At 40.3% G+C, this 14,479-nt stretch overlaps 1 protein-coding gene across 2 annotated transcripts in view; it reads right to left on the bottom strand.

Moving 5' to 3' along the window:
• Positions 1-479: 479 nt before the first annotated feature.
• Positions 480-14,479, bottom strand: part of LOC119028201 (complement C3-like) — a 31,870-nt gene continuing 17,870 nt past the window's right edge. Inside the window, exons 26-43 of one of the 2 annotated variants that reach the window (XM_037113891.1) lie at positions 14,267-14,342; positions 13,956-14,115; positions 13,726-13,821; positions 12,817-12,967; positions 12,113-12,198; positions 10,516-10,593; positions 10,248-10,403; positions 10,088-10,150; positions 9,867-9,948; positions 9,687-9,735; positions 8,176-8,266; positions 7,948-8,037; positions 7,749-7,851; positions 6,844-6,933; positions 5,613-5,705; positions 5,386-5,469; positions 5,098-5,242; positions 480-764 (exon numbers count right to left, since the gene is read on the bottom strand). In XM_037113891.1, the coding sequence (XP_036969786.1) occupies positions 620-764; positions 5,098-5,242; positions 5,386-5,469; positions 5,613-5,705; positions 6,844-6,933; positions 7,749-7,851; positions 7,948-8,037; positions 8,176-8,266; positions 9,687-9,735; positions 9,867-9,948; positions 10,088-10,150; positions 10,248-10,403; positions 10,516-10,593; positions 12,113-12,198; positions 12,817-12,967; positions 13,726-13,821; positions 13,956-14,115; positions 14,267-14,342 (1,838 nt within the window). In that variant the 3' untranslated portion in view covers positions 480-619. Of the gene's footprint in view, positions 765-5,097; positions 5,243-5,385; positions 5,470-5,612; positions 5,706-6,843; positions 6,934-7,748; positions 8,038-8,175; positions 8,267-9,686; positions 9,736-9,866; positions 9,949-10,087; positions 10,151-10,247; positions 10,404-10,515; positions 10,594-12,112; positions 12,199-12,816; positions 12,968-13,725; positions 13,822-13,955; positions 14,116-14,266; positions 14,343-14,479 lie in introns of both variants that reach the window. The other variant, XM_037113882.1, reaches the window with a different exon arrangement.

The following is a 14,479-nucleotide window of genomic DNA, read 5'->3' on the forward strand; positions in this document are numbered from 1 at the left end:
ATTAGTTTAATTATCTTTTCAAGTTGGCGGGCCCAAGTCTGACCCATTTACAATGCCACAACTGTCCTGAACCAGCACTGCCACTTATTTGGTCAAATGCTCCCTTGAGACAAAATGAAATGACTACCTACAAATTGTCTATTTTATGCAACTTGTTTGAATAGGTGAGATAATACTGGGGAGGATCTTGGGAATAATCTGTCTATTAACATTTATTGCTGGTCACATATCATAATGAAACCGTCTGCAACAAACCAATGAGCACCAACCAGGATTTCAGTGCTCATTTCTGATTGAAAACTGGGTGATATTCAGTCACATTGATGAATCTCTACACAAGAGACTATCTTTTTGTGTATGTGATTTTCTTGCTGGACCAATTTAGCCAATAAATTGGCATCATCTCCTTAAACTATATGTAAACATAGTTTAATTTTCCATTTGCCAGAGGTTATTTGTATAATACAAAGACAATAAGACTAAACCCACAACATTTATTGAATGCAGTTTAACAATGCAACATGTGCAGTCATTATGTTTCAAAGCACTGAAAGTTTTACATAATCAGTTAATTAATCAGAATTAAAACACTTTTAAAATAAATTCATTCCTTTGAGTTTCACTTGGCTTGGCACCCAAAGATTTCGACCGCTTCGACCAGGTCTTCCATGTCCAAACAGATAGGTCTGTACTTGATATGCTGACACTCTGCATTTGTGGGCCAGTACTCGATCCAGGTTCTCTCACCGAGTATATACTGAAACCTGAGGAGAGCAAAGTGCAAAATACATTAGGACTTAATGTCATCTGGAAGTGGAACATGACATAAATTACCCTGCAAAAAAGTCTTCCTTTACTTACACCAACAAGAAGAAGAAGATTTATATCCCATACCGTACAGTGTAAAACATAGTGAATTGCATTGATCCCATCCCGAGTGGGCAGTGGGCAATGTGCACCCAGGGACCAACTCCAGATCTTAGCTAGTGATGGCTAAGCAATGACGGGAAAAAGTTCAGCGAATTCATGGTGGGGGAAACTGTACCACCCACTGGTACACAAGCTGGGTGTTATCAGAACTCCAAACTCCAAACCATCAGGCTGAGACCATGTCCACAAAGACAGAAGGGAGAGAGAAGGAACAGAGGAACGTCAGGGGGGGACTTTAAACCTGTGCCTACCAAAACTGGACCTTTGTCAAAACCTCTGAAAGATCAAGGAGACGAGAAAACATAACAACATCGCCATTCCCTTTGTTACAGGAACATCTGAGGATCTTTAATAAACATCATATCCCAGTTCATTTTGAACCTACCTACTAACACAGGCAGAAACTTGTCCATCCTAGGGACAAAACTCCCAGGCATAAACAGAGTAATGTAACTTACTCTGTTCAATGCAGCCAGGATTGTACAGATTTGTACAATGGGGAGACAAACCCCTCCATAAACAAATGGCATAACACAGGAGGGCCAACTCCTCAGGTCAAGACTCTGCTGCCCACTTACATCTGAGGGATTTAAATCATTCCTCTGAGGACAACAATATAATCATCTTGGCCAGAGAGGTTTGAAGGAGGAGTAAAGAAAATCCATCTCTGTCAAACTGTTGAACAGAGGAGACTGTCTATGACATTTCTTATCACCCACCTACAATGCAGTACTTAGAGTTCCCTCCACAGACAGCTGAACAACCGAGAGATGAAACGTCTTCAAGAAGCTGAAACACATCCAGTTGCCTATGATATAGCACTTAGAATTGCCATGACCTGGAGGACTGAAATCCTTCATCAACAGATTGTGTTTATTTAGTTTCTCTTTTCAATTTGTGTGCTTCTACTTGTACAATAGTGCCTGTGTACTCGTCATTTGAGTCCATTGCTCTACAAATCAAGGGCCAAAGTGCTACTATTCTGGCCACTAGCTATCTACCACCCAAGCCGAATAATGTCTTCCTACAGGAATTCCACCTTCCTTACAACCTTATGTTCTGTGTCCCCAAACTTAATATTGCTAGGTGATTTCAGTATCCACTGGGATAGCATCAACAATGTTTTTTACAAATGACTTTACCTCGTGTCTTGACAGCTTTGGACAACAGCAACATATTGACTTTCCGACACACTCCAAAGGACACATTCTTGACCTAATCTGCTGCTCTGGTGTAACCCCCCTAAACTGTTGTGCCTCAGATTTGTCCATCTCAGACCCCAAGGTAATATCCTTTAATGTCATGCTAAGATTATCAAGAACTAACATGCCACATTCTCACATTTCGAAACATCAAAGATATTGACTTGTTGGCCCTCTCTAATGCAATTGATGACTTTTCCAACAGAGACAACTTATCTACTACGGATGAACTAGTATCCCACTACAATCTCGGACCTCATCAACTGCTAAATACTCTTGCGCCTCTGAAAAAAGGTCTGTTTCCTTTGCCCACTTTGCTCCTTGGTTTACACCAGCACTACACCAGCTGAAAACTAAAGGCTGTCGCCTGGAATGCCTTCATGTCAAAACCGGTCTTGCAGTGCACAAAGAAATGTATCATTAGCACATACTCCAATACAAGGATGCTATTTCTTTAGCCACAACCACATACTACTCAACCTTAATCGGGACAGTTAATGGTAACACTAGACCTATTCCCAACCATCAACAATATCCTGAAACCACCTGATGCTCTACCACCTCATCCACTCAAAGTTACACAGTGCAATAAGTTCATGACCTTCTTCAATGCCAAAATTTAAAACATCCACCAGACACTGACTGCTTCAAATAACTCTACACCCTCTCTGCACTGTCTGCCTACATTTTCCATCAGCTTTCCACTTGCAGTTTCAAACTGCCAACTGCCATCTAATCCATTATTAGTTTTGAGTAGTTGATTCTGTTTATTTCCTTTATCCCATCTGGTTTTGTTAATTTCTTATTTTCCCCATACCTGGCTGTTAGCCCCACCAATATTCTGTTTTGTGTTTATTACATTAATTGTATCTCATTTCCTTACAGTATTTTGGACAGTGTGATCTAGTGTTTGTTTATTTGTATGAGTGATGTCCAACTAATTGTTGTGTTTTGCTCCCTTTCTGTGTAGAAACTGAGAGCCTAAAGGTGGTGGTGGTTGGTGCCCTTCGGTGGTAGTGTCCCCTTACTGTGTGCTGTTTTGTTGACCCCTGTTGTGATCCTCCATGTGTGTGTGTGTGTGTGTGTGTGTGTGTGTGAGAGAGAATGGGGCGACTCTCGCTTGGATCCCTCACTACTGGTGGCCAATCCCTCCACTGGTAAGCCTCAGCGTCGGCCATTCCTTTTGCCCCCCCTTCACAATTGTTTAAGTTGGGTTTACTGGCCTTTTAGTAGTATGGTGTTTGGTTAAAATAGAGAATTACTGTTAAATGGAACTACGTCTCTAGCCTCTTAAGCATTGTGAACCTCTGTGCCACCAAACGTCCTTGTTAAGTGTTATTCCTTGGGTGAAATTCCTAAGGTGGCGTTTTTGACTCTTCAATTATACCTCGCCACACTAGCAAAGCACAACCCCTTCTCCATGTCCATCGACAATTCCACTGTCCCACCATCATCTCAGGTAAACCTGCACTGCTTTTCTCGTAAACACCATCATTACATCTCGCCTGGACTACTGTAATTCTCTCCTCCATGGTCTCAGAAATCACTCCATAAACTCCAACTGGTCCAGAATGCAGCTGCCCGTATCATCACCAGGACTCCCTCTGTTGAACACATCACTCTGACCCTGCAGCAACTCCATTGTCTCCCTATCAAATCCTGCATTGATTTCAAGATTCTACTCCTCACTTCCAAGATCCTTCATAACCTGGCACCATCATATCTCGCTGAACTTATCCATATCCACACATCCTCCCGCACTCTCCGATCCTCTTCTACAATCCAGCTCGTTGCCCCATCTGCCAACCTAACCACCATGGGGTCAAGAACTTGCAGCTGATCTGCCCCCAGCCTCTGGAACTCTATCCCACCAGACATTCGCACTTCTGACACTGTCTCCACTTTTAAATCTTGCCTTAAAACACACTTATTCCGAGTGGCCTACTCTGTATCAGACTAATCATATAAGCACGCTCTATTCTCTACTCCACTCTATTGCATTATTCTCATGCCAGAAGCTGAACTCTGCTTGACCCGGCCCAGGTGTCTTCCTGTATGGTGAGGACTGCGGAGTCTGAATTCTGTGCCAAGCTCCTGGCACTATGTAATTGCATCTTCTTATTTATTCATTTGTCCTCATTTGCACTAAATTGTCTCCTGTTTTTGTTGTACTGTTTATTGTTGCGGGATCCTTGAGTGCTTTGAAAGGCGCCTTTAAATAAAAATGCATTATTGTGGTTGAGTTTGCTGTGTAGTTATTTATTTATTTTCATTTTAAGTGTCTTTATTGTTAATATTTCCGAGTTTGTTATCCTGTCAATTAGATTCAGAATCCGAGTGTTTCATTTTGAAAACTGACAGGATGCGTTTCCGCTGTCTGACTTTCTGTCTGGGTTGATCTGCTCTGTTGCAGAATGACATGGATGCGTTCTGCTTCTGTCAAAAATAGACTCAGCGTGTATTGTCAGCAGAGTAGAGTGGAGAGCTGCTTCTGTGACTGCTGAAACGCGCCGTGGCGCAGTCTATGGAGACACGAGCATGGTCTAGAATGCCTGCGATCTGCTCCAGCATTCTCTATGCTGCCAAGACATGAGGCTGATGCATGACATGACAATGAAACATTCGCCTCCCGTTCAACCCCGTTCCATGCAGGCAAAGGGGCAAATCAAAAACACATTCCGCATCTTGGCTTCGTGTGGAGTTCAACTTTGATGAAAACAAGCCGGCACAGCGGATTCCATGTGTTTCACATCCTACACTGTCCACACTCTGCACCGGCAGGCAATTTTCATTTGCCAGCATTCACTTATGACAGCAGCCCAATGTATGAACTACAAGAAAGGCATATTTGATTTAGAAAGCAGTGAATCAGTTAAAACTAAACAGTTAAAGTTGAGATGGAGACAATATTATGATTGGACGCACATACAACACACAGGAACATTCAGTCAAAGGAAAAACTTACACTGCATTTTGTTCATCTCTGTACATATCTCTGGATGTCCCCATGACAAGGTAGGTTTTGCCTTGTTTCAGATCTAAGGACTCCCTGCAGTGCTGATAACTGAGGAACGTTATGTTATTATTCACGGCAACCACGTCAAAACTTCCTGTTATTACAATGTAGAAGAAGAGAGAGAATATGCTTAAGGATTAACATAGCACAGCTAAAGATGCAGTACATTTTAGAAATACATATGTATAAAACATAAGGGGCTTGTACATTGTAAGCAGTTCAAACATAAAAACCCACCTTCCTTGATGACTCGCTCTACCTTCATGATGGAAATATCAGTGGACAAACCAGCTGTAAATTCTTCCAGTCTCACTTTGTACACTGAAGGCAGATGAGTTGCAGATTATTAGCTCACTTGCTCCTTTGCTTTATTCTGTCAAGCTCTTATTCACACAACATACATATGAATTTTTACAGTACGGAAGTACTACATTAAAAAATGCAAATAATTTATACTCTCTTACCAAACTCTGTTATACTGGTCTGAGTACTTTCACAGGCCATAGCTTTGCGATCTTTATTGCTGATTTTGCCCTTCTTCTGCATACTGCAGTCCTCTGGGAGTACACAATAGGCACTTCATTAATACACAACTGATGATGTAATTGAATAGGCACTTGGATGTGTGACATGTTGATGAACAGGTGGATCAAATTTACAATTTAGGTATGTTATGAGTTATTCTTTGCTCTGACTGCTGCTCTGAACTTACAGGAACCTGCAGCTGCTTGTTGCCTCTGACAAAAAGCTGTGATATATATAAAATTAGTTTCACTGTCATCGTGTTTGAACATTATTTCTAGCCATACCAGCTGCTTAGCTCTAATGATGGCCGCGTCTATGTGTCAGTCCACTTTGGTCCAGACTCAAACAGCTCAACAAGTAATTGATTGATTGGTATATGACATATATAGAATTAATATTACTTTTTCTTTACCACCATTGATAGGTTGAGATTTTTTTTGGCATGTCTCTGATGAATTGCCATGAAATTTGGTTTATACATGAATGCTTTCCTCCAGCTACATTGTATTCACTCTGCTGGCCAATTATCCAAACAAAATGTTCTTTTCTTATATAGGATTAGAATTTCAGTGTTTGAAACCAGGGCATGGGTGTGTGTGTGTGTGTATATGTAAAAAAATATGTATAAATATGTATGTTTTATGTATAAAAAATATGTAGGATCCCTAATATTTATTTTTCATATATATAATTTGAACATCAGATTTTCAGTAGGAAATCAGTCAATTAAGGGAACTTCAGATCTTAGTTGCCCCTGCCTACTGGATTCTTTTACGTCTCGTGCAAACCATCTGTCTTCTTTGGCCAAGATGTTTGCAAGTGGTTAACATCCATCTACTGGTGGGCTCACCTAGCCCTAGCAACCTATGCGAAGGCCGGTTGGGTCAACACAATACATCTGAAACTGTGAGTTCAAGCTTGACCTTCACAAATCTTGTATGAACCCACCCACACAGAGTTTAAAGCCTGCAACACCTCTCCAGTTACTTAGAACTGAAGAAGCCTCATGGATGAGAGACAAAACACCTTTGAGAAACTAAAACACAGCACAGTTTCCTATGATATAGCACTTGGTATTATTTTGTTTAGGCATTCGATCAAAAATGTCAGGAGTTACAATTTTATCTGAGCAGAGGATGGATCAGGTCAGTTAGCCATCATCCTGTTTACCTTCAGCACATGTGCATTCATCACCTCTACAGAGCTGCATGAGCTGTCCAGCTCTCCTCTCTGGATGGTAGAATTTCACACAAGGTGTCTCTGAAATGGTAAATTCAGTGTTAATTGCAGTACACAAGATAAATGTACATTGAACACTTTCAAAATATAAAAAATCTGTCGTATCCACTTGTCTACTTTGATATGTACTGGCTGAAAAAAAAAGTTGAAACACCATTGTAGAACCAAGTACTCCGCCCTAATGGCACCAGTGTTTCCTGATGGCAGCAGGGCAGCTCCCTGCCACATTGCTGGCCCAAGGAGTGTTGCAAAAAGCTCAAGGCGTTAACCTGCCCTCCGAACTCCGAGATCCCAATCGTATCAAGACTCCACGTACAGTGGAACAAGTCTCCAAGTCTCATCCATAGAGCCTCGATCAAACTTTGCTCTGACACATCAAGGCATGGACACCGGACCTCTGGGGTCACCCTGTGGGGTCTGGCACCAAGGATTTGGCATTAGATCATTTGAGTTTTGTAGGCTGCAAGTGGGGCCTCCATGGATTGTTGATCAATGGATCAGTGGATGCCTGACTGTATTGGGAGCTGGGCAATTTGGATGACAGGTCTATGCTTTGCATACATTGCGTTCTCCGTCACATCACTTGGGCCACATTCCAGAGCAGTTGAATGAATTGTCCTGGTCCTGGCACCACTGCAATAGGGAGGTTGTACTCAGTCTTCGACAGTGTTTGGATGGGTGGTTTGTGTTAAGTGGTGGCCACATGACCCAGAACCTAAGGTTTCCCATTAGAAGATTGCATCATGACATGATGAGACATGTTATTCTACTCAGTTGTCAGTGGTGATGATGTTTTGTCTGATCGGTGTAAGTTTCTAAGTGTCTCTGAGACTCACGATCATAGTATTCATAGACAGACACAGCAGCTGGTTGTAAGACACCAACTTTAAACTTCTGATGGATCTTAAATGTGATCTCTTCTTTTTGTGTGTGAGAAACCTGGAGGGAGATATAAAGCAAAGGTGAGATAGAGATAAAGAAATGAAAAACATGGCAGAAAGTAAAACTAGATTTGACGAAAGCATGATGTCTTACCTTGTCCAGGTAGATGAAGAGAGAGCCTTTTTCAGACAGGGCTTTGTTTATTTCATATTTTGCTATGATGGGTGCATGTCCATCAGACAACTACAAACACAAAAACACCCACTCAAACACAGATTGCCCTACAACTTTCTAAACATCAAAACACATTGTATTGTTTTTGATGATTCAACACTGACTTTTGAACATGTGCTGTGGGTGTGTGTCTGTAAAAATTCTTACTGATTTCAGGTCATTGGTGTCAACGTTGAAGCCGGTCAACAAGCCAATATCCAAGATTGACATGGATGCATCACGGACCTGGTCCTTAAACCTGTACCAAAGAAAAAAATTACAGTTTCATACACCATTATATGCAAATGGGGATCGATAACAACAAAATCAGAAACATGGAGTGCAGGACAATCAAAAAAAATAAGAATGGACTTCCAGTTTTGAACAAATCTCTGGCCTAAAAGAAACCTCTTTTTAACTCTCGTCATTAGCCAGCTTGTATTTGAACTGGAGGAACAAAGAGCTCCTCTCCCCGAGAACAACACTAATTCTGTCAAGCTGCTGCAGACCTTTGCAGATGCACTCTGCGAGATGCCCAACATCATTCAGGGCCATTTCGTGGCTGCTGAGTGCTATGCTAATGAAAACTTTGAGCAGCCACTGACACAACATTGAAGTTACTGCAGGCCCAAAACAAAGTGCTTCAAGACCACCTGTATGAACTAGAAGAATTTGGAATATTAAAAAATGGTCTCCCATGGCTATGTGAAGGTAGCAAAAGGGATGCCCATTTCCACAAGTTTGAAATATTGGCACTGACATCAATTTGGTTCAAGCTCCCAAGACAGGTCTTTATCTTGGCCTTTTGTACTGTCCAAGTCAGCTAAAGCTCTTCACAACTATAAGACCCATTTCAGTCAATTATTTCACCAAATTCCCCTTAAACACAGCTGTTATTTTTTCAGATGTTAACCATTCCTTGACTAACCAATTTCAAGTCTTTTATTCACAACATACACCTCACAATGTTCCCCAGACTCATGGGAGGGTTTAATCACCTTCCCCTACATGGTTGATGAGCAAGTCACTGCCAGTACTCTGTGCAAAGATGTGTTTACTGTTGAAAGAATAATGTGAAAAACGTGAGAAAAGGCTTGCTCTATGATTTGTGTTGTTTGTGATGTCCTTCCAAATGAACATTAACGTAAGTTTATGAGTAAATCAGGGCTGGCCAAAGTGTGGCCCCTGGGCCGAAGTTGGTCTGCAGTAAGGTTCAAATCAGCCTACCAGATGTTTCTAGAGAGAAAAAAAATATTATATACATTGCTACCATGGGTATATAACCAGTGACTTACTGTTAGCAGCATTTAGTGCTCACTCTGGTGAACTGCTGACAAATTCTTACATATCGCACCTTTAAATAATTATGATATAAATGTCTGTTGTTTTACTTTTGTCAGGAAAAAAAATGCTTTTTAAATATGTAGAATTCCTAATTACATTTTCATTTTCACAATCCGAGAACGACAGGCAGAGTGACACGTTCAAGTCAGTTGGGTTCCTAGTACTACTGTGCATCTTAAAAATGCTATACTGTAGGTGTTTGCTTTTGGGCCAGACCTTCCATTTAGTTTCAGTTTTGACCCTACCAAGGGAGAAATTTTGGCCACCCCTGATCTATACAGTATGAAGTCATGACACAGTACCACTCATTAGTATGACTTCTTGATTGTACTTACATAACTTCAATTTTCAGCTCGTATACCTCCCCATTCCCACCCATTCCCACTGCAGGAGCAAAAAAAATAAAAAATTTTAAATGATGAGCTGAATGAATACTTAGCAGGAAGGATGATTTACAGCAGAACAAATGGATGCACTGAAAGCAAACAAAATGGCAACAAATAAAGACATATTACCTGAAAGGAGGTGCACCGACATGTCAAATTTCTGACAGTCATTTTCATTTTCTTTAGGTAGAGCATAATACAGCGACACCATCTGTCACATAGATAAAAGTGCAGCCATTTTAATAACAGATTAAACCAAATGTTTTCCGCTTCATCTGAGGTTGAAAAAAGACACATCAAGAAAAAACAAAAAGATGATAAAAGTCGGAGCAAAAATATTCTTTACTTACTGTCACTGTTGCTTCTCCTGTGCCTGTTGCGGTCACTTTCACATTCTGGTTTATATCATTGATCTGTGGGAATTTAAAAATGCTTACAAATACACACACAGGGATCAGCAGAAGAAAGACACAGAAACTACTGGCAACATTTATCAGTGTGTCTTCTCACTTTAGATGTTCTTGTGGCATAGTGGTTCCCCCTGTTAAAGACGTATTTTTCAGGGTCTGACTTGGTTGGCAACACAATGTCCAACTTCAGATCATACTGTGGTTCTTCAGCATTGGCCCAGTACTCAGCTACAGCCTGGTACACCATTATAGTAGCCTGGAGAGAAAAGAGTGACAGTGTGACACTTAGATATCTAGGTTATCAGCCCAGATCAACTTAAAAAAAGATGTGCACTAAAACAGCTATAGGTACAGTGCATAGGAGTTACCTGGGTTGATCCATAGCCTCCTCCCACCTTCTGCTGCTCGTTGAACCACCTGACAACAGGCTTGGCATCTTCAAATGCCTTTAATAAGAAGAGGCAAGTAAATGGTTGAAATGTTATGTCCTTGACATTGCATTGTGTTTTTAAAATAGCTTTAGTCGAAATAGAGAGAGGTCCTAATTCTGCTACAGTTAATTCTACAAAACAACCTTCCAGTTTCCAAAGCCAACCTCGGAACTTCTCAGTTCATTTTCAATTGTGGCACAGTTGAACTGCACAGACTTCAAACTCACCTAATAAAAGCATCCCATCCCTTATAATATTGCGAAGTGCAAGATGTTAAGATCTGTATTTTTTGCCCTCCATCAACTCGTCTGTCAACTGTGTGTTATTAGGCTACAACTACTACTACTACTACTATTAGAGTAGGGTTCATATGTCGGTGTATGTAAGGTTTACATTTATTTCCTTAGCACAAAAGTTAGGAAACAAGCCTTTTAATGAGTAACATTTGACAGATAGCAAATAAAGTAAAGAAATGAGCAACGAGTAATGTGAAATATATCACTTTTTTTGAGTAACTACACCAACAAAGGTCCGTTGTTCAAATTTAAGTCATTGCAACTCTTAACCGAAAGCTTCAAATATCATTGATGACCAAATCACAATGTTTGTTTACAAGAACTTCCAAAGAGAATATCCTCGCTTTGTGCATTAGCTTACATACAATGTCTGCAGCACACCTTTTAAAACCAATCTGACAAGATGAGATGGTATGTTGTTTCACAGCTACGTCATTGTTTTTGTCAGCTTTCTGCAGCACAGCTACATGCTGTGTATCATAGATAAAATTTCACCAATATAGCTTTTACAGTATCAACTCGTCATTGCTATTTACCCTGGAGGAGATTAAGAGTTTCTTCCACTTGAAAGTGTGACTTATTCACATTGACACATTGTGAACGGTGTGTTAAATAGTTTGGATGTTCTGTGAAAGCGACTCTATTGAATACAAGGGCCTTTTTTTATATGACTGCATTTCATAAGAATCCTTGATGGATACCATTTCTGATTGGCTGCTATTTGTGATGCTTAATTAAAGTTTGAATGTCAAATTTCTCACCATTGCATTTGGTTAACACTCATAAATATACTAATGATATTCACACTGTCCAGTTAAATCACATCTGTTATTTGACATGCAATGATGTGCTTTTTGATGTTTTCTAATGAAATATTGTTGTACTTTTGTAACATGACAAAGTCTCTATCTCTAACACTGAATAATAACAATATAATTAGCATGGAAATAAAAAAAAATGATACAACAACAGATGGTTAAATAAACTAAACATTATGACTAATGTAAAAAAAAAATAGGACTGTGAATAGTCATAATAATAAAAACATTAATGATTAACATTCAGGGAAGACATTTGATTTGATGAGGGCTGTAAGGGACCTAGAAAATGCAGAGGGGTTGTGCTGGTCAAAAAAAACCCTTAAAACCCTCTGGTCTTTTAGTGAGGCAGCATGAATGATGACTTGTATGTATTCTGTCACATGATATCCTGGTGAAACACAAACTGGGCATGCTCACCTTGACCTTGACCAGAGCAAGAAGAGCATAAGCTGTGGCCTCCAGTGTGTAGACATTTGAATAAGGTACTGGCCAGTGCGATGAATCTGGGAGACACACAAATGCCTTTATATTAGTATGCTGTAGCTGGAACAAGTTTAATTTACCCAATCCCTAATCAAGGAGGATTAAGTCCTGAGCTCTTGAATGCTTGGGACTTTTAACAAACTCTTTCAATCCTTGTAGGGTCATTTGGTCTGAAGAGCGGAGATTTACATGACAGCCTGACTAAAAAAGGATTGTGATATTATATACTGATACCAATATTTCTAGGAATTAAAAACAAAAAAAAAAACCACTCAAACATTTCTGATAAAGATCCGTATTCAAAATTATTTTCAAAGTACACTACAATTCAGTGGTTGACTCAAGATGTTAGAGGGGCCCGGGTGAAAAAAAATAAAAGGGCACCAGCTTCAGTGAGGCACCCCTGATTATATTACATGAAGGCACTCTGGCTGCTTTTTTTAACATGGGGACACTGGGGGAGGGGGGGTGATTGCCCTGCTTTTATGTCAAAGACAGGTAACTGAGAGAAAATCATCCCATAATACACAATGGACCAGACCAATGTCTCGGTCGGCTCTAATTTTTTGCGAATTCAGAATCTTTACACCTGGGGACTGTATATGAATTAGTCAAAGAATATTTCTGTGTGACGACACCTGTTGAAGCAAAGTTGTAGAGGATCTCCCGGTTCAGCTTGTTTGCATTGGCCAGAGCGTATGACGTCATGGCAACAGCATATGAGTAGGTGAGCCTGGGCAGACGTGTCTCCAGGTAGGCCACTGCTATGTTTATACTGTGTTGCAGACCCTGAACAGAAGGGAAAGAAAGGGAGAAGAAAGGAGCATAGGGAGGGAACAGTCAGACAACACAAATTGATTTTCAAATACCCAATTAGAGATGTTGTAACATTTGATCCTGGAATAATGACTGAGAAAGACATTATATCCTCTGTTACTCTCCTCTGTGTCTATTGAGCTGTACTGAGCTGCTCGCATTAATTCCAGTTACTATTGGGGTGTGAGGTAGTAATATCATCCTCCAAAGAGCTTACCAGGTACACTAAGGTCTACCAGAAACTCCCTGCGAAAGTTTCGCAGCAAGATGTTGGTGCCTCACTTTAATACTTCCAAAATGTAATTACAAAAATGATCTATAATTTCCGTAAAATGCATTAAAACCAAAGTAACAAGCTGTTTTGAAAATGTAGGGAGTAGAGAGTACAGATATCTGTGTTAAAATGTAGGGAGTAAAAATAAAAAATTGTCAGAAAACTAAATAGTAAGGTAAAGATACCTGAAAAGCATACTTATGTACAGTAACAAAGTATTTGTGCTTCCAACCTTGTAATAATAACAGAAAAAAAAAATCCCAAGATCACAAAACAAAAGCTACAGTGGCAGTGTGCCATGTTTACAGAATAAATAACAGAAGGGCTTCAACACTTCTCTGATCAGACAGACCCACGGGACATCTGTTCAGACAGTGAGCTGATTGAGAGGGACACAACTTTGAGACAGAAGGGTAAGGGGAAAAGAGAAAACAATGCACGGAGGTGAAGTACTCACATCAACACTTCGGTTACATAGTGTGAGTGACTCCTGCATGGCAATGAGGCAGAAGGCCGTCATGGAGGCATCTGAATCTCTGCCTTCGACATCACCCTGCAAGTACACACACAAACATGTTTTTAAGGACACGATAGTCAATGAAATGTAACTGTTTCATTCTCGATAAGCTCATTTTTTTTTTTTTACATTGAGTTGAAAAATCAAATCAATGAAAATGATACACTCACACGCATTGAACTACTGAGCACATATCCATCTTCCGTAAACATGCCATTAGGTTGCTGGGCGTTGAGAATCAGAAACTTGACAGCGTCACATATGAGGTTCCTTTGCACTGCCACCAGACTGTTGGCCATGGCAAACACCTTGGCAACATAAGCTGTCAGCCTTTGAGAGGAGAGGAGAGGAGAGGAGAGGAGAGGCAGTTATAGTATGGTTTTATTTATTTGTACATGAAATACACCCATAGTCTGAATGTAAGTGAGAGTTAGATATGCAAACATAAAGCCATGAGTCTATGTAGGTCTGGATGCCTCACCAGGTGCTGCTTTGGCGATAAGGGTAGACAGCAAAAGACCCATCATCTTTACGGTAGGGAAGCTGATTCTGGTAACCTGGACCAGAACAGAACACATAATGATTTTTTTTGACCGCCATTCAGCTCTACTGAACCTTATTCATTTTGAGGAGACATTATATTACTCTGGTCTTGAGTTAAACCAAATGCAAGTCTATATATCTATAAATACAC

The sequence above is a fragment of the Acanthopagrus latus genome, chromosome 1 (assembly GCF_904848185.1).
Source record: "Acanthopagrus latus isolate v.2019 chromosome 1, fAcaLat1.1, whole genome shotgun sequence".
Lineage (NCBI taxonomy): Eukaryota > Metazoa > Chordata > Actinopteri > Spariformes > Sparidae > Acanthopagrus > Acanthopagrus latus.